Source organism: Leucoraja erinacea, chromosome 13, assembly GCF_028641065.1.
Source record: "Leucoraja erinacea ecotype New England chromosome 13, Leri_hhj_1, whole genome shotgun sequence".
NCBI classification, from domain to species: domain Eukaryota; kingdom Metazoa; phylum Chordata; class Chondrichthyes; order Rajiformes; family Rajidae; genus Leucoraja; species Leucoraja erinaceus.
The window spans coordinates 3902561-3929120 of NC_073389.1; the positions used below are offsets into that span (position 1 = coordinate 3902561).

At 46.3% G+C, this 26560-nt stretch overlaps 1 protein-coding gene across 1 annotated transcript in view; it reads right to left on the minus strand.

The window, feature by feature from the left end:
* Positions 1–1559: 1559 nt before the first annotated feature.
* The window catches only part of lrrc58b (leucine rich repeat containing 58b), a 35537-nt gene continuing 10536 nt past the window's right edge, over positions 1560–26560 (minus strand). The window contains exons 2-4 of the mRNA XM_055644302.1: positions 8619–8747; positions 7349–7626; positions 1560–1979 (exon numbers count right to left, since the gene is read on the minus strand). Of these exons, the coding sequence (XP_055500277.1) occupies positions 1786–1979; positions 7349–7626; positions 8619–8747 (601 nt within the window). The 3' untranslated portion in view covers positions 1560–1785. The remainder of the gene's footprint in view (positions 1980–7348; positions 7627–8618; positions 8748–26560) is intronic.

A 26560-nucleotide genomic window follows, 5' to 3' on the forward strand; every position in this document is an offset into this window, starting at 1 on the left:
AAAAATCCTCCTTCTGAATGCAAGGAGTTTGATTCTTTTTAAGTAAAACAACGGTCTTTTTATTTTGTTGATTCACAGCTAAGAAAGATGCAGCTGAATCTCGAGCCCCAGTTTCAGCTCGGCAGCATTCTCAAAACACGTCACGAGTATCTTGTCAAATACTGTGAATCAAATAAAATAAATTAATTTGCGCCACACAAGCCCCCAAACTCTCAACAAGTTTGTCCACATTGTGCAATTTATTCAAGGTTTCACCCTAACATTTGAAAAGTCTCCAGTGTTATTTAATAAACTGGCTCTACATTAGAATAAATCTGTTTTATATCCCATCTTACACACTTTGTTGCGGTAGGCTGTTCCATCACTAAAGTCCCATTTGTTCCATTCAATAGCATAACTCCAGCATTAAAACGGTAAAACACCAGTCTACGTGAAACTGGGAACAGGACTCGATGCATTTGAACAGCACCAGATGAAATGGAACGCAAATATTATTTTCCAAACACTTTGATGAAAGCAATAATAAACATTAAATCCCACACGGTGTACAAGTTTACAGCTGGGGAATTTTTCTTCCAGTGTTGTAGGTATAAACGGCATGTTTCTCTCTGCCCCCATTGCCCAACTAGCCATCGATCGACGAGTTCAGGGAATGTCCGACATAAACCAATGTGAAGCATTCATGCTTTCTGTCAGGTAAGCATGCAACACAACCAATTTCAAACGGATGAATGGGGGGGGACAAGTCAATGGACATTTTTAAGGCAGAGATAGATAGATTCTTGATTAGTACGGCTGTCAGGGGTTATGGGGAGGAGGCAGGAGAATAGGGTTAGGAGGGAGAGATAGATCAGCCATGATTGAATGGCAGAGTAGACTTGATGAGCCAAATGGCCAAATTCTCCGTCATATAACTTATGAAGAATGTATACCACGAGAGGAACCTTACGATGGACACCAACAAGTGTCCAGCATTTCCTCAATGGCTTGCAACTTATTTTAATGACGAGATGCATGGGCCAAATGGTGCGGTGTTGTTCTGTATTCTGTGACACAAGGAAATATGGTAGAGATGTTGAAAGGTGAGTGCCCTTGACTGGAAACAAGCAAGGACCACCATTCACTACAAGGCTGCTGCCAAAGTAACTATTCTAGCAAAGGACATGGCTCCACAATTTAAACCCAGTTTGTCAATAATCAAAAACAATTCTCTGCTTGGTATATTTAAGAAAGCACTGCAGATGCTGGAAAAATCGAAGGTAGACAAAAAATGCTGGAGAAACTCAGCGGGTGAGGCAGCATCTATGAAGAGAAGTAATAGGCGATGTTTCGGGCTGAGACCCTTTCGGGTCGAAATTCACCCACCGAGTTTCTCCAGCAATTTTTGTCTACCTTCTGCTTGGTATATTCTATTTTACAGACAGGATCTCCTCAAAAGCAAACATTAGCAAAAGTTTAGTAATAATTTGACGCATTAAATTACATAATATTTTAGACTATTGTTATTTAAAATAACTCTTTGCAAATCCAATAAAGAATTACAGGAACATTTCAAAATTACTGGCATAAAAATATAGTCCTTTAATACAAATATTTAAGTCTGCGATAATACTTCAAAGATTAAGAATAATCCATAGACTGCAAATCTGATGGGGAGGTTTGAATGTTAGTGTAATTGTTTCACGATTGGATTGAATAAAACCCTGACATGTGTTGCATTCGACAGGTTCAAGTCAGCTAGGATTACAGTCATCCAAATCCTCAGGCGAGCCCCGGGAACGGCCATTAACCAAGGAGAACCTTCTGCATCCGGTGCTGGGGGATGTTGAACTCTTCGTCAGAGTCACAGTCGCTCTGAGAGTTGGAGCAGCAGGGCGAGTAGCATTGCGGGGAACACAGGTAGTGCATGAGGGGCAGGCGGTACTTGCCACAGAAGTCGACAAACTTGATGTGCCGGACACACGAGTCAAAGTAAACTCCTAGGGAGGAAGAACAGATACGTTAGAAAAGTATCACCAAGCCCGGGCACATTTTTACAGAGGGTGCTGGATGCCTGGAACATACTGCAAGGGGTGGTAGTGGAGGCAGACACAATGCTAGTGTACATGGTGATCGCTGGTTGGCACGGACCCGGTGGGCCAAAGGGCCTGTTTCCGCGCTGTATCTGTAAAGTCAGATATATCAGAGGACATTGCGGGAAGCTAGAGAGGAAATTGCGGGAGCCCTGGTTGAAATATACGAGTCGTCCTTAAATACAGGAGAGATGCCGGAAGGCTGGAGAGTGGCAAATGTTGTGTCTCTATTCAAGAAGGGCTGCAGGGAAAAACGCCGGTGAGCTTAACATCTGTAGTTGGAAAGTTACTGGAGAGTATTCTAAGGGATAGGTTATACAGGCACGGATGGGCAAGGGCTGATTAGGGATAGTCAGCATGGCTTTGTATGTGGGAGGTCATTCATCTCATAAATCTGATTAATTATTTTGAAGAGGGCAGAGTTGTAGATGTATACAGATTCAGATTCAACTTTAATTGTCGTTGTCAGTGTACAGTACAGAGACAACGAAATGCAGTTAGCATCTCCCTAGAAGAGCGACATAGAATATGAGCAATAAATAAATCTATTTACATGCATACAGTCATAGTGTTTTTCCTGTGTGAGGACTGTCCGGGGGGGGGGGGGGGGGTGATTGGCAGTCACCGAGGTACATTGTTGAGTAGTGTGACAGCCGCAGGGAAGAAGCTGTTCCTGGACCTACTGGTCCGGCAACGGAGAGACCTGTAGCGCCTCCCGGATGGTAGGAGGGTAAACAGTCCATGGTTGGGGTGTGAGCAGTCCCTGGTGATGCTGAGCGCCCTCCGCAGACAACGCTTGCTTTGGACAGACTCAATGGAGGGGAGCGTGGAACCGGTGATGCGTTGGGCAGTTTTCACCACCCTCTGCAGTGCTTTCCGGTCGGAGACAGAGCAGTTGCCATACCATACTGTGATACAGTTAGTAAGGATGCTCTCGATGGTGCAGCGGTAGAAGTTCACCAGAATCTGAGGAGACAGATTCAGTCTCCTCAGGAAGAAGAGACGCTGGTGAGCCTTCTTGACCACAGTTGAGGTATTGTGGGTCCAAGAGAGGTCATCAGAGATGGATACATGGATTTCAGTAAGGCATTCAACAAGATTCCGCATGGTAGGCTGCTCTGGAAGGTTAGATCGCATGGGATCCAAGGAGCTGAATGGATAGCAAATTGGCTCCCTGGAAGGAAGCAGACGGTGATGGTGGAACGCTGCTTCTCGAACTGTAGGCCTGTGTCTAGTGGTGTGCCTCAGGGTTCGGTGCTGGGCCCGTTTCTGTTTGTCATCTACGTCAATGATTTTAATGAGCACATACAGGGCAAGATTAGCAAGTTTGCTGATGATACAAGGTTAGTGGTTTTGCAGATAGTGAAGATGGTTGTGAACGATTGCAGCAGGATCTGGATCGATTGGCCAGGTGGGCAGAGGAACGGTTGATAGAATTTATCTAATATAATCACAGAACATTGTGAGGTTTGCATTTTGGGACGTCGAACAAGGGCAGGATCTACGAGGATGTTGCCAGGACTAGAGGGTGTGAGCAATAGGGAGAGGTTGAGTAGCTGGGTCCCTATTCCATGGAGCATTGGAGGATGAGGGGTGTCTTATTGAGGTGTACAAAATCATGAGGGGGATAGATGCACAGGGTCTCTTGCCCAGTGTAGGGGAATAGAGGACCAGAGGACATAGATTCAAGGTGAATGGGGAAAGATTTAATCGGAATCCGAGGGGTAACTTTTTCACACAAAGGTTGGTGGGTGTATGAAACAAGCTGCCAGAGGAGGTAGTTGAGGCTGGGACTATCCCATCGTTTAAGAGACAGTTAGACAGGTGCATGAATAGGATGGGTTTGGAGGGATATGGACCAAGCGTAGGCAAGTGGGACTAGTGTTAGAAACATAGAAATGGTGGCCGATTGGGAAAGGGGGAGATGCAGCGAGACCTGGGTGTCGTGGTACACCAGTCATTGAAGGTAGGCATGCAGGTGCAGCAGGCAGTAAAGAAAGCGAATGGTATGTTAGCTTTCATTGCAAAAGGATTTGAGTATAGGAGCAGAGAGGTTCTACTGCAGTTGTACAGGGTCTTGGTGAGACCACACCTGGAGTATTGCGTACAGTTTTGGTCTCCAAATCTGAGGAAGGACATTATTGCCATAGAGGGAGTGCAGAGACGGTTCACCAGACTGATTCCTGGGATGTCAGGACTGTCTTATGAAGAAAGACTGGATAGACTTGGTTTATACTCTCTAGAATTTAGAAGATTGAGAGGGGATCTTATAGAAACTTACAAAATTCTTAAGGGGTTGGACAGGCTAGATGCAGGAAGATTGTTCCCGATGTTAGGGAAGTCCAGGACAAGGGGTCACAGCTTAAGGATAAAGGGGAAATCCTTTAAAACCGAGATGAGAAGAACTTTTTTCACGCAGAGAGTGGTGAATCTCTGGAACTCTCTGCCACAGAGGGTAGTTGAGGCCACTTCATTGGCTATATTTAAGAGGGAGTTAGATGTGGCCCTTGTGGCTAAGGGGATCAGGGGGTATGGAGAGAAGGCAGGTACGGGATACTGAGTTGGATGATCAGCCATGATCATATTGAATGGCGGTGCAGGCTCGAAGGGCCGAATGGCCTACTCCTGCACCTAATTTCTATGTTTCTATAGAAAATATGTGCAGGAGGAGGCCATTCGACCCTTCTCGAGCCAGCACCGCTGGGACATTGTTGGCTGGTGTGGGCAAGGTGGGCCGAAGGGCCTGTATCACTCTATGACTGAAAATCTAAAGATAGCGGCATTTAAAATACTTTTGGATAGGCACATGGATATGCAAGGAATGGATTATGTGCAGGTAGATAAGTTATTCCTTACATGATGAGGAAGAACATCTATGTAGAAAAAAGTAGAACAAAATTGAGATTTTTATTTTTAAACAGTGCCGGGTGCCTAGAATGCACTGCAAGGTGGCTACAGAAACTACAGCGGCATTTAAAAGGCTTTTGGATAGGCACGGCTATGCAGGGATAAAGGAAGGTGGATTCTGTGGTTAGATTAGAGTTGGTCCTTATATGAGCAAGAACATCGATGAAAAATAAATGTAACTGAATCACAATAATTTTCATTTCTGGCATTGAAATCTCACTTTCTTCTCCTGTGACAAAACCTTGGTCGCTGAAAATATTGCTAAATGCTCACTGAGTATGTCATTCCTTTCAAAACTTGGATAGGAAAGGTTTTAGAAGCATATGGGCCAAACGCGGGCAAGTGGGACTGTGTGCAGATGGGACATCTTGGTGGGCATGGGAAAGTCAGGCCGGAGGGCTGTAATGCTCTATGACGGCAAAGCTAGGATCTATAAGGAGTTGGCTCAGATCCTATCCAAATAGACCACACCCACTGGTTCTCGGTTAGTTATTCTGTAGTGGTGTAGAGTCAGAGAAATGACCCTCCAGCCCAACTTATCAATGCTTACCAAGATGCCCCATCCAAGCTAGTTCTATTTGTCCATTAAATCTTTCCCATCCATGAGTTAGATAGAGCTCTAGAGGCTAGTGGAATCAAGGGATATGGGGAGAAGGCAGGCACGGGTTATTGATTGGGGACGATCAGCCATGATCGCAATGAATGGCGGTGCTGGCTCGAAGGGCCGAATGGCCTCTTCCTGCACTTTTTCTATGTTTCTAAGTATCTGTCCAAGTGCCTTTTAAAAGTTGTTGTAGTCCCCGCTTCAACTACCCTCCTTAGGCAGACTATACCATGTGCCCACCACCCTCTGCATTGGTCTGCACCATTACGGTGCAGGGGACGGGAGTCATCCTCCTTAACATGAAGCCCTGGGGAACGTTGGTGATCAGAGAGACTTGGGGGATGATACAAACCTTCTCTGAAGGTGGCGACACAGATAGACAGGGTGGTGAAGGAGGTATATGGCACGCTTGCTTGCCTTCATCAACCGTGGCACTGAGTGCAAGAATGGGGACGTCAGGATGTTTCCTGGATTGGAGGCAAGATTGGATTGGCTGGGGCTGCATTCACTGGAGTAAAGGACGTTGGGGGTGACCTGGCAGAGGTTTATAAAATCATGAGAGGCAGAGATAGGGTAGCTGATCAGTGTGTTTGTCCAAGAGTAGGGGAGTCTAAAACTAGAGGGCATAGGTTTAAGAGTAGACACAAGGAATTCCAGATGCTAGTTAATAAAAAAAGACACAAAGTGCTGGAGGAACTCAGCAGGAAAGACAACATCTCTGGAGAACATGGATGGGTGACGTTTCAGGTTCTCACATAGGTTTAAACGCGAGGTGAGAGATTTAAAGGGGAGCAAACATGGACTTGATGGGCCGAAGAGCCTGTTCCCATGCTGTATCTTTCCATTCAATTCAATTTCTCACACAAAGTGGGGAAAATTTATTCAAATTAAAACTATACTGACCTAGTGCACTGAATCATACTAATAAGAAAAGACAACTCCTTAGGATTTGAATCAAAATCAATTAGACCTCAGTGCATTCTTTAGATTTTAGAGGTACAGCATAGAAACAGGCCCTTCAGCCCACCGAGTCTGCGCCAACCAGCGATCCCTGTACTCTAGCACTATCCGACACACTAAGAACATTTTAACCAAAGCCAATTAACCTACAAACCTGCACATCTTTGGAGTGTGGGAGGAAACCGGAGCACCCAGAGAAACCCACGCATATTCCTGGGATGGCAGGACTTTCATATGAAGAAAGACTGGATAGACTCGGCTTGTACTCGCTAGAATTTAGAAGGTTGAGGGGGGATCTTATAGAAACTTACAAAATTCTTAAGGGGTTGGACAGGCTAGATGCAGGAAGATTGTTCCCGATGTTGGGGAAGTCCAGAACAAGGGGTCACAGTTTAAGGATAAGTCTTTTAAAACCGAGATGAGAAAAACATTTTTCACACAGAGAGTGGTGAATCTCTGGAATTCTCTGCCACAGAAGGTAGTTGAGGCCAGATCATTGGCTATATTTAAGAGGGAGTTAGATGTGGCCCTTGTGGATCAGGGGGTATGGAGAGAAGGCAGGTACAGGATACTGAGTTGGATGATCAGCCATGATCATATTGAATGGCGGTGCAGGCTCGAAGGGCCAAATGACCTACTCCTGCACCTATTTTCTATGTTTCTATATGTACAACCTTTCTACAGACAGCACCCGTGGTCAGGATCAAACCTGGGTCTCGGGCACGGTGAAGCACCATGAGGCAGGTACTCGACCACTGCGCCACCCCCCCCCACTCGCCACTAAGGACAACATCAATCTTCTTACCTGCACACTTGGGATTGGGGCACTTGCTGGCAGAGTCCAAATAGTTGACCAGGTTTGCGGGCGTGTCTTTGCGAGAGTACTGGAAGTTGCGGGATTTGACGATGCGGCCAGCCAGCTCCAGGAGCGACGGAGGGTTGTAGATGAAGTCCTTGACGAACCGCACCACCAGGGGGTTGCCGCGGAGACTCAGCTCCTGCAGGTGCACCAGGTTGAGGATTTCTTGAGGGAGGTACGTGAGCAGGTTGTTGTGAAGGCTGAGTGACCGCAGAGAATTCAGCCTGGAAGGTGGAGGAACGACAGCAGGTCAGTGTGATGGGAGGCTCTGGTCATTACCCAATGACGTCTGTTAAATAGAACATTCTGGCAAGCTGAAGCACCTCGCAAGCCCTTTCTATCATTCAACGTCGTGAAAGATGGCAGACGGACTCCATAATCCCTTCATAATACAATGGCCAGCAGCTTCATTTTCACACAGAGAGTGGTGAATCTCTGGAACTCTCTGCCACAGAGGGTAGTTGAGGCCACAGTTCATTGGCTATATTTAAGAGGGAGTTAGATGTGGCCCTTGTGGCTAAAGGGATCAGGGGGTATGGAGAGAAGGCAGGTACGGGATACCGAGTTGGATGATCAGCCATGATCATATTGAATGGCGGTGCAGGCTCGAAGGGCCGAATGGCCTACTCCTGCACCTCATTTCTATGTTTCTATGTTTCATGGTGCTCACATTGAGTGAGAGAGAGCTTGTTGTCCTGACACCACCTCACTGACTTCCCCATCCTCCACTCTGTCTCACCATTGAGTGGGGTCAGGCCCATCGCAGTGATGGCATCTGCAGATGCTCAGAATGGCTCATGCCACTCTCAGGGTGGTCTAAACCCCAACGTTGATGAGTTACAACACAACGTCTTCACAACAGGCCACGGGTTAACCAAGCGGAGTTATAAATGTACTTTAGACTTTGGAGATACAGCTTGGAAACAGGCCCTTCGGCCCACTGAGTCCATGCTGGCCCACGCTGACCAGCGATCACTCCGTACACTTACACTATCCTACACACCAGTGACAATTTACTGAAGCCAATTAACCTACAAAACGTGTAGGTCTTTGGAATGTGGGAGGAAACCCAGAGAAAATATATACAGTCATTGGGAGAACGAATAACCTCCGTTGGGACAGCGGTCGAGGTTAAGATGGAAGCTGGGTCCCTGGCACTGTAAGGCAGCAACTCTACCGCTGCGCCACCCCAAAGAAGCTTTACCCCATTACTCACTGCGCAAGCTGCGGTGGAAGGCCTTGAATGTGGTTGTCACACAGTCCCAGGTAGCTGAGGTAAGGCAGGTTGGCAAGTTCCGGCGGGATGGATAGAATCCCATTCCCACCCAGGTACAACAGCTCCAGGCTAAAGGGGAACAGAAAGCAAAAGTGTTAAAAAACACTGCAGCTGGCAGGTGATCCATGCGACAGAAATATGACAGCACTGAAGGCCACTGGGCCGACCGTCAGCTGTGAATTCTTGATCACCGGAGCCATCATTATTGGACCTAAGCTGGAATGGGTGCAGAGAAGATTTACAAGGCCAGGCCTCGAATAGCGAGACGCTGGACTCCATTCCTTACAGCACAGGAAGGCCGAGGGGTGGTCTCCTAGATGTGTACAAAACCAAGAGGGGAATTGATAGGTTGCATGCAGAGTCTTTTACCCAGAGTAGGGGAATCAAAAATCAGAGAACATAAGTTTAAGGTGAGGGGGGAAAGATTTGATAGGAACCCGAGAGGCAACGTTTTCACACAGAGGGTGATGGGTATATGGGACAAGCTGCCATTGGAAGTAGGAGTCAACCCAGACCACCTCCATCTTCAATATAAATATATATTTCCTTAAAAAAGGGAGACCAAATCTTCTTGCGATATTCCAGCTCTGGTTTCACCAGCATCTTGCATTGAAAATCCTCTAATGACACGATCCCACATTGCCAACAGGGAATGCATTAGTGGCCATTGGAGAAAAGCATAGAAAAGTACAGTAAAGGAACAACCACATCCTTCCTATAATGGGGCAACCAGAACTGCACAAATACCCAAACTGCAGACTTATAAAACTGCAACAACTCATATACTTAATGCCCCAACCGATGAAGTCGAGTGTACCATACACCTTTTCTCCCCGCCCTTCTTCAGACCCTTCAGGGCTCTCACTTAACTTGTATTCCCTGTTGCCAGCCGGGCAACCTTGACAGCTTTTTAGATTGCCAAATGACAGTTTAGGTGGTCATTTAAGATGCTTTGCATGACGCGTGCGATAATGTGCTTGGACGAAGTGCGTAGTTACCAGTCAGAATTATGCTCAATGAAGCATTCACATATTATGTTCAAGAAGGAACTGCAGATGCTGGAAAATCGAAGGTAGACAAAAGTACTGGAGAAACTCAGCGGGTGCAGCAGCATCTATGGAGCGAAGGAAATAGGCAACGTTTCAGGCTGGAACCCATCAGTCTAAAGAAGGGTTTCGGCCCAAAACGTTGCCTATTTCCTTCGCTCCATACGTACTGCCGCATCCGCTGAGTTTCTCCAGCACTTTTGTATACATTCACATATTATTTCTGCTTCAAACTAAACATATTCACCAATCAAGACATGATATATACCACAATGACATGCAGCAAAATTATAGTACAGTATCTCAACTCTTTTTACACATTGCAATTAATGCAATTTCTATTAGTTCTTTTCACTTCCAAACAAAAATGTGGTTGGATTATTCAGCATATGATCAACCTGTGTCAATAAATCCTGGACCATGGTAACATATATGTGTAACCATACACACTACAAATTGATGCAAGCATGTTTTCTGTGAAGGATGGAAAATTATCATGACATGGCCATAGCATGGGTCGTTATTGCTTTTGGCACAGAAACACTCTCACTTACCACATAATTTATCCACAACAAAATATACAGGTTGCAAGGAAATTTCTAAAGGCATTTTATGATAATAGCTGTTAAAACCGGCTATACCCATCTGACAGGTTAAACATTACACTAACTAACAAGAGATGTCCAAAGGACATAACGGCAGCAAATGTTCTTTTGGTAATATGTTTAAAGGTGTCAAAACAAATAATAACATTGGGAATTAAAACACATTTGATTGCATTCCGTTATCAAACATAGTTAATATTCGCTCTGAAGACCATGAAGCACAATAGGGTCAGGGGGTGTGTGAATCAGTGCGAGGTAGATAGATGGCGGGGGGGGGGTTGAGAAGGCAGTCGGTGCGGAATAGATGGATTGAGGCAGGAGAATTAGTATGTGTTGGTTGGAGTGTGTAAAATTGTGAGGGGGGGGTAGATTGGGGGGGGGGGGGGGTAGATGGGGAGGGGAGCACAGGGGATGTCAGTGAGGACAAGAGGAGGGAATGGGGATCAGTGCGGGATGGAGAGGATGGGTCCCAGGATAAGAGGGGTGGAGAGAGAGAGAGGGGGAGGGGGAAGGGGCAGAGGTGGGGAGGAAGGAAGGTCAGCGCTCCTCGGACAACATTTCCCCGTTGCCTTGGCCGTCCCTGTCCAACGCCAAAGTGCTGCCGCCAAAGGGGGCGGGGGTTGCGAACTCCTCACCATCGCCTCCCTTCCTCCGCCAGCCGACAGGAAGATGCGGGGCCGAGCTGTGCAGCTCAAGGATCCTATAGCTATAGGATCTTTGGTGCAGCTGTTTCAGACGGCGGAAGGAGGCCTCCCTCTCCCTCCCTCCTCCCGATCTTGGTGTGCGACAGGGGTTGTTTTGAAAGCGCCGTTGGCGGATTTGCAAGCAGCGGCCGTTATCAGGGCGATAGCCGCCGCTGCTTGCAAATCTGCTAACGGCGCTTTCAAAACAATCCCTCTCGCACGCCGAGGCCGGGAGGAGGGAGGGAGGGAGAGGGAGGCCTCCTTCCGCCGGGCGGGGTGTGGGAGGAGGCGGTGGAGCCACTTTCGTGGCCGCTGCTGCCGCTGTTCGGGACCTGTCATTCGCTCCAACCCTTCGTCACCACGCACCTAGTATCTTTCCCCCGCAATACAGCCGCCATCGACACGAAACGTCACGTTCCTATTCTCCAGAGATGCTGCCTGACCCACGGAGTTACTCTAGTTTTTTGTGTCTATAAACCAGTATCTGCGTGCCAAGCCGGGTATAATGACTCGCAGTTTAGGTTGCCTGGCGGCACTTTGGGTGGTCAATGGCACCCGGGCAACCGCTAATTTCACGCCCTGCCCTTTTCATAGAGGGTTCACGTTGACAGTCGTGCTGAACCAAAATAACACAAACACTTAATCAGAAATAGAATTGTGGAAGCAGCCCAGACTATCACACAAACCAACCTCCCTTCCATTGACTCCATCTACACTTCACGCTGCCTCGGCAAGACCAGCAGCATAATCAAGGACCAGACTCACCCCGGTCACTCCCTCTTCTCTCCTCTCCTCTCCCATCAGGCAAGACATACAGAAGTGTGAAAACGCTCACCTCCAGCTTCAGGGACAGTTTCTTCCCAGCTGTGAACAGGCAACTGAACCATCCTATGACCAACTAGAGAGCGGTCCTGACCTACCATCTACCTCATTGGAGACCCTTGGACCATCTTTAATCGGATTTTACCTTGCACTAAACGTGATTCCCTTCATCATGTATCTGTACACTGTGGATGGCCCGATTGTAAGCATGTATTGCCTTTCCGCTGACTGGCTAGCAAGCAACAAATAGCTTTGCACTGTACCTCAGTACACATGACAATAAACTATGCTAAATTAAAAGATACAAAAGTCCATGCATGACTTTAATGATCAGCCACTGTCACTGAATCCCATGGGACATTGTGGACATTGTTGTTATTTATTTAATAACTGGTTGTTATTTACACTTTGCACAACGTACTCTTGGGTCCACTGGAGATCTTCCAGCTGGCAATGGGATTGCCAATAGACCAACCGTGCCCAGTGTAAACTGGACCTGGTCTGGACCCCAGCACTCCAGTGTGGCCTCCTGCCTTTCGCAAGCTAAAGTGGGATCTTATTCTAATGAATACGGGTGGCACGGTGGTGTATCGGTAAAACTGCTGCCTAACAGCGCTACAGACCCAGGGTCGATCCCAACTACGGATGCTGTCTGTACGGAGTTTGTATGTTCTCCCCGTGAGTTTGCTCCAGGTGCTCCGGTTTCCTCACACACCCCAGAGACGTGCAGGTTTCTAGGTTAATTGGCTTGGTATAATTGTAAATTGTCCCTAGTGTAGATGATTGTCCCATGAGCGGAAGCAGCCTTCTAACATTTACACCATCAGCTCCCATCCTCCCCTTGAATCTTGTATTGTACGATTCAATAAGATTCTTTCTTAATCTCCAAAATCCTACGATGTGGGACAGCTGATAGACCTGCTGCTTTACAGCGCAGGAGACCCAGATTTGATCCTGGTCTCGGGTGCTGTCTGTGTGGAGTTTGCACGTTCTGCCTGTGACTGCATGCGTGGGTTTCCTCTCACATCCCAAAGTGCTGGTTTGTAGGTTAATTGGCCTGTGTAAATTGTCCCTGGTGTGTAGAGAGTGGATGAGTAAGTGGGATAACATAGAACTAGTGTGAACTTGCCTATTTCTATACTGTATCTCAAAACTAAATTAACTCCACCATTCCTCATGAGACCTGCAACCCAGGAGCCACTAATACCCCAGGGCTGTGCTGCCTCCAGGTTAAGTATACTATTCATTAAATAGACACCAAATCTCCATGCTGTGCTCCAAGTGTGGTCTCAGTAAAACCCAGTTCAATAGTAGCACGGTTTCCATCGTGTTTACAGAAACGGGAAATACTGGAAACATAGAAACATAGAAAATAGGTGCAGGAGTAGGCCATTCGGCCCTTCAAGCCTGCACTGCAATATGGTCATGGCTGATCATCCAACTCAGTATCCTGTACCTGCCTTCTCTCCATGCCCCCTGATCCCTTTAGCCACAAGGGCCACTTCTAACTCCCTCTTAAATATAGCCAATGAACTGGCCTCAACTACCTTCTGCGGGAGAGAATTCATCAGATTCACCACTCTCTGTGTGAAAAAAGTTTTCCTCATATCGGTTCTAAAAGATTTCCCCCTTATCATTAAACTGTGACCCCTTGTTCTGGACTTCCCCAACATCGGGAACAATCTTCCTGCATCTAGCCTGTCCAACCCCTTAAGAATTTTGTAAGTTTCTATAAGATCCCCTCTCAATCTTCTAAATTCTAGCGAGTACAAACCGAGTCTATCCAGTCTTTCTTCATATGAAAGTATTGACATCCCAGGAATCAGTCTGGTGAACCTTCTCTGTACTCCCTCTATGGCAAGAATGTCTTTCCTCAGATTAGGAGACCAAAACTGTACGCAATACTCCAGGTGTGGTCTCAACAAGACCCTGTACAACTGCAGTAGAACCTCCCTACTCCTATACTCAAATCCTTTTGCTATGAATGCTAATGGAAGAGGGTCAGTCAGGCGTGGAAAGAGAAACCAGTCAACAATTGGGGAACCCTTCCTCAGAACCTTTCTCTGCAGATGCTGCTCGACTGGCTGAGTTCTTCAGGCATTTTGTGTTTCTAGTTCAGATTCCATCATCTGCTGTTTGGTTTTCCTTCTCGTCTTCTCTCCTTCTTGCAGTAAAGGCCAACCTTCCATTTGACTGCCCAATTCCTTCATGCGACTGATGGCTAACTCAGTGATTCTTGTCTGAGGATGCAGAGATTGCTCCGAATTGCTCTGGTGGCGCTTCGATGACAGCCTCACCTACAGTCTGTCTGTCCTTTTCGTCTATTTATTTTTTATTTTTAGCGCTTAAAAAGTTTGTGTTAATGTTCTCTGGTTTGTTTTATGTGGGGGGAGGGGGGGGGAAGGGAGAAACTTGTTTTCAATCTCTTACCTTGCCGGAGATGCGATTGTTTTCTGGGTTGTATCTCTGGTCGTTCTGCGGCCTAACATCGTGGATCTGGCGGCCTTGCTCGGGACTGTCTGTGAGCCCCACCGCGGGGCATGGACTTACCATCGGAGCCGATTCCTTGCCTGGGATCGACGCTCCAACTGCAGGCCTGCGGACTTTAACATCAAGGAGCTCGCAGTCTCGGGTTGAGACCGACGTCGGGAAGCTCAAAAAGCCACACGACGTTCGACCCGGGGTAGATCACCCAGCACGGGAGAGCTGTGATTCCCCCCGATGCAGCAGCTTGATCGCCCCGACGAGGAGGCCCGCCGCTGGCTACGGGAGTAAGATCGTCCCGTCAACGGAAGGTGAGGCCCCTGACCACTGGAGGACAAAGAAGGGAGAAATTGAACTTTTTTCACCTTCCTTTATAGTGAGGAATGTGGAGGAGTCACTGTGGTGGATGTTTACGTTAAAATGTATTTTGTGTGTTCTGTTGCTTTTTATTGGTACGACTGTATGGCAAATCAAATTCCTCATATATTGCAAAACATACTTGGCTAATAAAGTATGATTATGGTTATGATTATTTGATTTTTATTTTTTATTTAACCTTTATTTAACCAGGAGAAGTCTCAATGAGATTAAAAATCTCTTTTACCAGAGAGTCCTGGCCAAGACAGGCAGCAGCACAGTTCCACAGTTACAGACAATAATTTAAAAACACCAGAGAACATATAAATAGAGTCACAGTCAGAACATCATCAAACAAAGCATGTACAGACAGAAGAGCCCGCTTCAACATCATTAAGAAGGGATTTAAATCTGTTTATAGAAACCAGCTCCTTAAGTTTCAGGTTATTCTGCAGCTGGTTCCATGCAAAGGGAGCAGCATAACTAAATGCCCTTTTCCCCAGTTCAGTACGGACTTTAGGTACAGTTAGTAAGAACAAGTCCTCGGAGCGGAGCTGATAAGTTCCTGTGCTTTTTCAATTAATTAGTCTTGCACCCGTTTAATAATATTCCCATTTTGTTTATGTCTGATCAATATCCAACTATCTCTTGAAAACATCCAGTGAATTGGCCTTCACTGCTTTCTGTGAGATTTCCACAGATTCACAACTCTCTGGGTGAAAAACTTTTTCCTCATCTCAGTCCTAAATGGCCTACCCCTTATTCTTAAACTGTGACCCCTGGTTCTGCACTACCCCCAACATCGGGAACGTTTTTCCTGCATTAAGCCTGTCCAATCCTTTAAAATGTTTATATGTTTCAATACGATACCCTTTCATCCTTCTGATGAGTATAGAAGTGGGATGTAATGCTAAAATTGTACAAGGCATTGGTGAGACCAATTCTGGAGTATGGTGTACAATTTTGGTCACCCAATTATAGGAAGGATGTCAACAAAATAGAGAGAGTACAGAGGAGATTTACTAGAATGTTGCCTGGGTTTCAGCAACTAAGTTACAGAGAAAGATTGAATAAGTTAGGTCTTTATTCTTTGGAGCGCAGAAGGTTAAGGGGGGGACTTGATAGAGGTCTTTAAAATGATGAGAGGGATAGACAGAGTTGACGTGGATAAGCTTGTCCCATTGAGAGTAGGGAAGATTCAAACAAGAGGACACGACTTCAGAATTAAGGGACAGAAGTTCAGGGGTAACATGAAGGGGAACTTCTTTACTCAGAGAGTGGTAGCTGTGTGGAATGAGCTTCCAGTGGAAGTGGTGGAGGCAGGTTCGATTTTATCATTTAAAAATAAATTGGATAGGTATATGGATGGGAAAGGAATGGAGGGTTATGGTCTGAGTGCAGGTAGATGGGACTAGGGGAAAATAAGTGTTTGGCACGGACTTGTAGGGCCGAGATGGCCTGTTTCCGTGCTGTAATTGTTATATGGTTATAATGCCAGTGAATATAAGCCCAGTCAATCCATTATTTAATTCTTCTTTAGTTTTAGTTTTACAGATACAGCATGGAAACAAGTCCCTCGGCCCACCAACTCCATGCCAACCAGCGATCACCCTTTTACATAAATTCTATGTTATCCTACTAGGGACAATTTACAGAGGGCCAATTAACCTACAAACCTGCACATCTTTGAGATGTGGGAGTAAACCGGAGCACCCGGGGGAAACCCACGTGCTCACATGGAGAACGTGCAAACTCCACACACAGACGACGTGATTGAATCCAGGTCTCTGGCGCTGAGGCAGCAACTCTACCGTTGCACCACCTATATGTATATTCAGAATTAAAAATGAAATAACACCAGTGGTGTTATGGAGCCTACTGTATGCACTAGAATCCACACAGGTATCTCTTATACTTTGGACGTGGCTGACATCAAACTCAACCTCTGGGGCTAAACAGAATCAGTAACAGATGGAAAATTAAATGCCGCCTACAAAGTATAATAGGAACAGTCCATTCAGGCAACACACAGCCCTTTACAATGCGATTAACCAACTCATTAAACAAATATTTGCTTTCACAGAGTACAATTATACTACGCTAAATGACTCAATAAAACAACATTAACACAGTAGAATTTTACAATTCTCTCACAGACGCCTAGAAAATAAAATTAATCACAAGCTCAATGTTTTGTACATTCTCAAATATTGATTTAAAATAAAACCGGCAACATTTTCAATGAAAAATATTCAACATGAACTTTCATGGACCAAGTAATTCACTATAATCACACGTCATTACAAGGAAAATGGCTTCACTTCATGGATCGAGACAAAAAAATGAATAAATGCCTATTGCTTTCTACTTCAGCAAGGCCTTTGATAAGGTTCTGCATGGTAGAGGTTCTGGAAGGTTAAAGCCCTGTCCCACGGTACGAGTTCATTCCAAGAGCTCTCCCGAGTTTAGAAAAAATCAAACTCGTGGTAAGCACGGAGAATGAACGTAGCGGGTACGTCAGAGCTCGGGGACGTCTCTTAGCGGCTCGTAACACTAACGGCAGGTACTCGGGAAGACTCGCTAACAGCAGGGAAGCTCGGGAACACTCGTGAAGGTTTTTCAACATGTTGTAAAATGTCCACGAGAGCCCCGAATACCGACGAGTGGCCATTACCGTAAATCACCGAGTTCGAATCAGGGCAAACACGGGAGAGCTCTTACAATGAACCCGTACCGTAGGACAGGGTTATATGATTGCATGGGATCCAGGAAGAGCAAGGTAACTGGATACAGAATTGGCCTCATGGAAGGCAGCAGAGGGGCTGGACGGTGCAAGGTTGTTTTTCGGACGGGAGGCCCGTGATGAATGGCGTGTCTCTGGGAATGCTGCTGTTTGGGGTTTGTATCAACGATTTGGATGAGATTGTACAAGGCACGATTAAGTAAGTTTGCAGATGACATTAAAATAGGTGACATCATAGATAGTGAAGCTGGTAATCAGGAATGACAGCAGGATCTTGATTAGTTGGGCAAGTGGGCTGAGGAATGGTTAATGGAAGCTCATGTCGATAAGTGAGAGGTGCTCCATTTTGGGAAAGTCAAACCAGGCAGGACCTACACAGTGAATGGCAGGGCCCTGGGGAGTGTTGTGGAGCAGAGGGAACTAGGATCACAGGTACATAGTTCACAGGTAGACAGGGTGGTGAACATGGTACTTTGGCATGCTGCCCTTCATCAGGCGGGGTACGGGAGTACATCTTGAGAACGAGGATAGGCCATTTTTGAGATCTGGTCCCGTTACCAAACCATGTCCTGCAGTGAGGCTGCTTGACTTGCTGAGTTACTCTAGTGAAGATAGACACAAAATGCTGGAGGACCTCAGTGGGACAGGCAGCATCTCCAGATAAAAGGAATGGGTGATGTTTCGGGTTACTCTAGCACTGACTACGTGTTGCCTTATTGTGCATGTATGCATGTGGGTGGGAGTGAGATAGTCACACAGCACCGATACAGGTCCACAGCCTAACTCCATGAGCACCAAGATGCCCCATCTAAGCAAGTTCGATTTGTCTGTGGCTTTCCCACATCCCTCTAAACCTATCCTATTCACGTACCTGTCAAAATGTCTTTTAAATTTTTGTTATGGTACTTTCCTCAACTACCTCCTTTGGCAGCTCGTTCCACATACCCATCCACATCAATGATTTGTGTAAGAATGTACAAGGAATGATTAAGGGGCTTTCTCACGGGGCGACTTGACGCAAGAGGTAACCAGAGTTGAACATCGTGGGAACCTCGTACGATAACCGTACGGCATTCGTGGACCACCGTGGCGCTAACGGCAGGTACTCGTGTAACTTGTTGACTCGGGAGAAAATTCAAGCAAGCTTGAATTTCTCCAAGAGTGACCTGTACACTTGTGGTTGAACATTGAAACATTATATGGACGTAGTGGCCAGTGCGATATCCGTAATAACTCTTGCGTTTACCGTGGGAACTCCTGCGAACAGTGAACCCGGAAGCTGGACAGAAGGGACAGAAGGCGAGTAAAAAAAGGTGGTCTCAATATCGCCAATGGAACATGTGTCCATCGAGGACGTCCCACCTCATTGTCATTGTTGGAGAATCTTTTTCACTGGAACACTTGCAGAGATGACTCCCAGAAAAGCTCAAAGAAAGGGGGTAAAGCATGTCAGAAAGGTTTTTGCCATGCAGGAGAATGAGGAGGAGACGCAGCAAGAGAGACAGGTGGAGAGGCAACAGGAGATGCCACAGATAACACTGCCTATGGGCTCCTTGGAGCAGGGAGAGGGTGAGCAAGGTGGATTTCAGATTGCATCCCCAGTAGCCATTGTAGGAATAGCCTCAACAGACGCGTATATAAAGGGAAGATGGCAGAAGGTAAGGCCATATAACTTCACCAGGTACCAACTTGTAGAATGGTACCAATTCAACAAAATTCTTTACGATAAATCCAGAGGATTACCGAAACAGGGTGAAAAAACGGAACCTGCTGGAGACGAAGGCTGCGGAGTATCCCGGGTGCTCATGTGAGTATATATAACGATATATTAGTACATCAACAGGAAAACCATTTAATGTTATCCATGATTTAAAAACATACATTGCTATTGATGTAAAAGTGCTGTTTTTGCAGTTAACTTAAACTTCTCTTATAAGTGTGTCTGTGCCCTGCAGCTGCAAGTAAAAAAGTCGCAGACAGCTTTTACATGCTCTGTGTGTGAAGTTGGAATCATGTCTCCAAGAGCCATAAAATAAATTATGCATGAGGGCAGGCAATTTTCACTTGTAATGCTTGTCTTAAAAAAGGCTATCTGTATTTACAAACTTGTGCTCAGGTATCCAAGAAGCAGAAGAAATACCACATTAAATGTGATTCACATAGAGGGCTGCTGCATACAGCGCGTCAATGAAAAACACCACCATCCTGTACTCGAGGCTACTTAGTACAGGCATGTCTCCAAATGAGCCAATTCAACCAAGGGAGGATATTTATAGTGTGTGAAAAAAAAAAGTTACATTATTTGTGCCACGTGATGATTTAACAACACTTCACAGTTCACAATGTTCATTCAAGATTTAACGGGAAAGCTCGGGAGACAGACAAGTCACTCGCACAAATAACAGAAATGCCGAGTACCCGTGGGAACTCTTTATCTACCCCCCGTTATATCGTGTGATATCGTGCTAGACCACGACCACTTCACTCTGGTTACATCTTGCGTCAAGTCGCCCCGTGAGAAAGCCCCATTAGTAAGTTTGCAAATGACATTAAAATAGGTGGTATGTTATGCTCAATGGTGTACAAAATACCCGGGTCCGTCTCCTCCGTGGTAACTCACCCTCATGGCCTTCTCCATCGAAACGCGTGGTGCCCACCATGACGAACACCAACCCCCATCCCTCCCCCCCCCCCCCCCCCCCCCCGTGTCTCGGCGGCGACAGAGAGCATGCAGGCAGGCGGGAACGGGCCAAGCGGCAGCAGCGGGCAGTCGGACAGAGTCGGGTCAAGCGGAACTGCAGATGCTGCTTTTTATGGATGGAGGGAGTGACTGAGGTTAGGGGAAGGGAGAGGGAAGGGGAGGTGAGGGAGGGATTGTGGGAGGTGAGGGGAAAAGATCCTGGGGAGGTGAGGAGGGAGAGTGGTGGGATTGAGGGAGGGGAAGGCGTAGGGAGGGAGAGGGGGAGAGGGGGGAGGTGGGGGAGGTGAGGAGAGTGGGGGAGGAGGGGAATAGAGAGAGAGGAGGGGGGAGTGGGGAAGGTAGGGAGTGGGGAATAGAGAGGAGGGCAGTGGGGGAGGTCAGGAGGGATAGTGGGAGGTGAGGAGTGGGGGATAGAGGGATAGGAGGGGGTAGGGATGGGAGAGGAGTTATGGATGGAGTGACTGAGGGTAGGAGAAAGGAGAGATAGGGAGAGGGTGAGGGAGGGATTAGGGGGGGAGGAAGAGAGGGGAAAGAAGAGGGAGGGTGAAGAGGAGGCGGCGGGAGTGCTGGGGCATGAGTCGCGTCTGCGCAGTTGGGGGCTATGCGTGAGTGGAGCAATATTGCGTTGGGGGAGATGGGTTATATTGGGGGAACGGGTGAGTGGTGGAATATTGTATTGGGGAACGGGTTGCGTTGGGGGACCAGGCCTCCCATGTGACAGGGACCCAACAGGTCCCACTCACTCTAGTATCCCTTTAAATCTTTTGTGTCAATAAACCTGTCCACATGTCTCTTAAACTCTAATTGTAGCTGCTTCGATAACATCCTTCGGCAGCTTGTTCCATTTATTAACACCATTTGTGTGAAAAGAATTGTTTTAACTTCAGAACAGGAAGGCCGCGACATGTTAATCATTCCAAAACGCTGAGAATCGTCTGACAATATGCATGGAATCGAGTCAAGAGTATTTAATTGTCATATGTAGTACCTGCAATGGAATAATTACATTCTAATTCACAGCAACTTTACAGGCCCATAAACACAATAATACGCAGATAATATAATATAATAATCAATAATACAATCATTATGCATGCTAGATAACTATAATAGTGCAAAACCAGTCTAAGGTGCAACATGGTCTGTGGAAGATGAACTTGCTGAGGGTATTGTTGAGGTGACCCCCATGTGACATAGATCACATCTGAGCGACCAACTGGAATTACTGCACCAGATGTGACTTTATCCTGCCTCTCATTGGACTTTTAGCCACAGATGAGAGCAGGAACGTTGGGTATGGAATCTGAGAGTTAAACAGCATGGAAACAGGCTTATTGACATTGATTTTTCTTTTTTGTTATCTCTGTGTACTCTGTTAATGGGCTGTTAAAATGTTGCAAGAATATCATTCATTGTCAGTACTTAAGACAATTAAACCTTTTTGATCCCTGGTACAGAATGACCATTGGACACCCATTTACAGGAATCTAACACTAGTCCTTTGCTGGCATACAAAAAAATACACTAAGTGCTGGAGTAACTCAATAAGTCAGGCAGTATTCTTGGAGAACATGGATAGTTCAAGAATAGCTTCTTCCCTACATCCATTAAACACTGCAACCTCAAATAAACTCTGAACTACATAGACTATTGTTATTATTGCACTATTATTGTTGTGTGTGTGTGTGTGTGTGTGTGTGTGTATGTGTGTGTGTGTGTGTGTGTGTGTGTGTGTGTGTGTGTGTTTGTGTGTGTGTGTGTGTGTGTGTGTGTGTGTGTGTGTGTGTGTGTGTGTGTGTGTGTGTGTGTGTGTACATATACAGATCATTTATATGTGTGTGAGTATGTGTGTATATCCACACTCTGAATTATTATTTCCTCATATATTATATTGTTTCCAGTGTACAATGTGTATATAGTATACATTTGTCTACCTATATTTACATATTCTGTTGTTCTGCTGCAAGTAAGAATGTCATTATTCTATCTGGGACATGTAACAATACAACATTCTTGATGCATGACTAGGTGACATTTCAGGTTGGGATCCTTCTGCAGAATAATCCCACACTCTTTCATCCCCGTCACCTTCCCCGAGCTTTCCTGCCACTTCCCACAGGGATAAATTAACGTTCCGACCATCACGTCTTTGCCATGAAAACCGGTGGAAGTTAAGAGTGTCCTGGAGAAATCTGCAGCTCACATCGAACGTGCAAACTCTGTACAGACAGTACACGATACCGGGATCAGCTCCAGGTCTCGGCAGCCCTGACACTACAAGAGAAAGCATTATGCGAGTTCCTGGCCTCTTGTGGAAAATCACCGTTGGCTGGGTGATGACAAACATGCTTTCATTTTGCAATCACATTAGATTTCTTCAAGCCATTTCCTCAAATCTGGGCCAATGTGTCATTTTGTATTTTGCAAACAGCCTTCACCTGAAGGCACACAAGAAAAACTTACCCATTCTGTACCAACACCTCTGCCTTGGGCCTCCTCCATTGCCAGAGTGAGGCCACACGCAAACCAGAGGAACAGCACCTCATATTCTGCTTGGGTAGCTTACAACCCAATGGTATTCTCCAATTTTGGGCAAATAATAACCATCTCCAGCTTCCCCCCCCCCCTCCACCAGTCCGAAATCCTATCTGTCCACTCCCTCCACAGATGCTGCCTGACCTGACCGGGGGCTTGGGAGACTGCGGAGCTGCGGACTCACCATCTTGGGGCTGGCCGGCCTCGGAGCGTGGGGAGCGGTGGTGACTTGCTGCTGCGACTCGACTCTTGGGGCTCGGAGGCTCCAGCAACACAGCCGCAGGTCCGGTGGACCGGGACATCGGGAGCTCGCGGGTCCGGGGGGAGAGACCGCTTCCCAGAGCTCCCGCAACGTGACTTCTCTGCCCATGTCGCTGGGTTGGAACAACCCGGAGCGGGGACGTACATCGCCCGGCGCGGCTTCATGGCCGTGGGACATTACAGCGCCCACCGGAGGCTCCAACATTGTGACTTTTAGTCCGGAAGCGGGGCCGTAAATCGCCCGGCACGGCCTAAAATGGCCGTGGGAATTATCATCGCCCGCCTGGGGCTTGGACATCGGGAGAGAAATGGAGTATAGGGGAGAGAAAAGATGTTTGTGTGAATTAAATTGTGTGTATGTCTGTAGGAAATTGCCTTTGTTTGTATGGCTGTGGAAACGGTATTTCGTTTGAGCCTCACTGAGGCACAAATGACAATAAAGGGTATTGTATTGTATTGTAATAACAATAAATTGTATTGTATTGTATTGACCTGCTGAGTTACTCAAACACTTTGCGCCTGCTCAAGATTCTAGCATCCGCAATTCCTCGTTTCTACAAGAAATGAACAAAATAATGAGCACCAGTGTTGTGTCATCTGAATGTGTGTGCATCTAAAGCCGGCCCCTTCCAATGACATGTTTCCAGCATAGAGGTCATGGTCACAGAGATGTACAGCACAGAAAGAGGCCATTCAGCCCGCCAACTCTGTGCCTGCCATTTACACCCTTCCATTCAACTCATTTTCCATCCTTCCAACATTCTCATCAAACCCCCCAGATTCCACCACTCTCCTCCGCGTGGCTATTGACAGCGGCCATTTCACCGAGCAACCCACAAGACTTTGGGAGGAAACCGTCAATGCACATCGATACTTCCAATTCAAATGCTCAAGTCACACTGAAGCGATTGCAGACTACGGGTGGAGCAAAAATGAATCCAGGGGTGAACTGGCAAATATCACAACTAACTCTGCCAAATATGTTAATGCCCATAAAGCTCAGTCCCATGCTTGTTGAATGCATTGGACTCAAGCCAGGAGTTCCTAGTATTGCAATTCTACGAATGGTTTGTTCAATACCCAGAGCAGTCTACCCTTTGAAAAACAATAGATCTCAAACTGAATACACATAGGAGACGTGCAGTTAATTTCAAATGACACATCGTCCTCCTTGGTGAGTTTTATTTGCAAATACAAAACCTTGTCACCATACATCGACTCAGATAATTATTATTATCACACAAGGATTCACCCAAAATACAATCTGCATTTTGCTCAAACCATCCTGCATTCTACTCCAATTTGCATTCATTTGCAGTCACAAGGAACGGCAGGTGCTGGAATCTTGAGCAAAACACAAAATGCTGGAGGAACTCAGCAGGCCAGGCAGCAACGGAGGAGGGAATGGACATTTGAGATTTCGGGTTGGGACTCTTCTTCAGACCGATCACTGCGGAAGGTGTCTCATGGATAGGGTTCAGGATGATTGGTTAACTGAGTTACAAGAAGACTAATTGATCGCACTTAATTAATGCTGCATGACCACACATTGATTGAAAGTGGAGATTGAGATGCATGCATATAGGCTTAGGTTTATTATTGCCACATGTACAGAGGTACAGTGAAAAGCTTTGTTTTGCAAATACAAGTACAATGTAGGTTGAGCAATGGGGAAGATCCAGTGTGCTGAATATAGTACTCAGCATAGTAACGCATCAGTTACAGAGACAAAGCACAATGTCCTGATTACAAAGTACAAATTTGAGTATAGAAGCAGGGAGGTTTTTACTGCAGTTGTACAGGGTCTTGGTGAGACCACGCCTGGAGTATTGCGTACAGTTTTGGTATCCTAATCTGAGGAAAGACATTTTTGCCATAGAGGGAGTACAGAGAAGGTTCAACAGACTGATTCCTGGGATGTCAGGACTTTCATATGAAGAAAGACTGGTTTGTTCTCGCTAGAATTTAGAAGATTGAGGGGGGATCTTATAGAAACTTACAAAATTCTTAAGGGGTTGGACAGGCTAGATGCAGGAAGATTATTCCCGATGTTGGGGAAGTCCAGAACAAGTTTAAGGATAAAGGGGAAATCTTTTAGGACTGAGATGAGAAAAACATTTTTTTCACACAGAGAGTGGTGAATCTCTGGAATTCACTGCCACAGAATGTAATTGAGGCCAGTTCATTGGCTATATTTAAGAGGGAGTTAGATGTGGCCCTTGTGGCTAAAGGGATCGGGGGGTATGGAGAGAAGGCAGGTACAGGATTCTGAGTTGGATGATCAGCCATGATCATATTGAGTGGCGGTGCAGGCTCGAAGTGCTGAATGGCCTACTCCTGCACATATTTTCTATGTTTTCTATGTTCTATGTCCTCAAAGGGGTAGAGGTGAATCGGACAGTACCCCTGCTTATGGAAGAAGTTTTTGGTGCTATTTGTTGTACAGTTTTGGGGCACCAAAGACCTTTGGCAAATTAATTGTTGTAGCGATAGCAATAAAACAGGGACCTGTGTGGTGGGGGAGAGAGAAGCAATACTTTGGGCCTCTGTATGGTACGAGTGGAGGAAAAAAGCCATGGGAAGTACTGCGGTTGGGAATGGAGATGGGGTGTAGTGCGGCAGATGGGAGGTATATTCCATGGATCTCAGGATACGGAGTGGAGATCGGAAGAGGATGACAGAGAAGAGCCGAGGGCAACATCCCATAACTGCAGCCAATGAGCAGCTGGTGGGTGAAGGATCACACCTGATGGTCCGTCAAGATCAGGAAGAGTTGTCTATGATTGTAGCCGAGGGTTGGTGAGGATGTGGCAGTGGAGGGAGGTGAGTTGGGGTGTTATTGGAGACAGAGGCAAACATAGAACCCTTAATGGGATGGAAGGATGTCTGAACATAGGAGCTTCAATAAAGCAACATCTGGGGGGGGGGGGGGGGGGGGGGGGGGGGGGGGGGGGGGGATTACATCAAATAAACAAATATGCCGCACTCCCAGAAATGGCTGGCCAATTTTCCCTCTCCATCAGCCAATATTATCCGTAAAGCAGCCAACATAATCAAGGACCTATACCCTGCCCATTCCGTCTTCTCCCCTCTCTCATTGGATGAAGGATTCACATACCACCAGATTCAGGAACAGCTTCTTCCCCATTGTTATCAGACCACTGAGCCATCAGCTAAGGTGCAGCCCCAACCTTACAACCTACCTCAGTGCAGAACTCGGACCTTTTCTCTGCAACAGTAACCTTTATAAGCCTGTAAACACTATATTCTGCACTCTGCTATTTGTCCTACCTGTTGTACCTGTGTGCGGGGTGATTGTACTCATGCACAGTCTGATTTGACTGGATAGCATGCAAACAAAATCTTTTCACTGTACACGTGACAACACAATAAACCAATACCGAAACGTGTTGCTATCGCATTGCCCTCCAGAAAAAGAATCAATGTTCAAATGCGTTGCACGGAAAAAAAAACAATAAAGCAACTTCTAGGCCAGAACATTTTGTGTGGAAAGTTAACAGTACAGAACTGAAAATTATTCCCCGTTCCTCCCTGAATTGGTGACATTTGCTGAGTGAGGGGAAAAGTCAAGAGTCAAATATTAGGAGTGTATTATTCTCATGTGGTAGACAAAAGTGCTGGAGA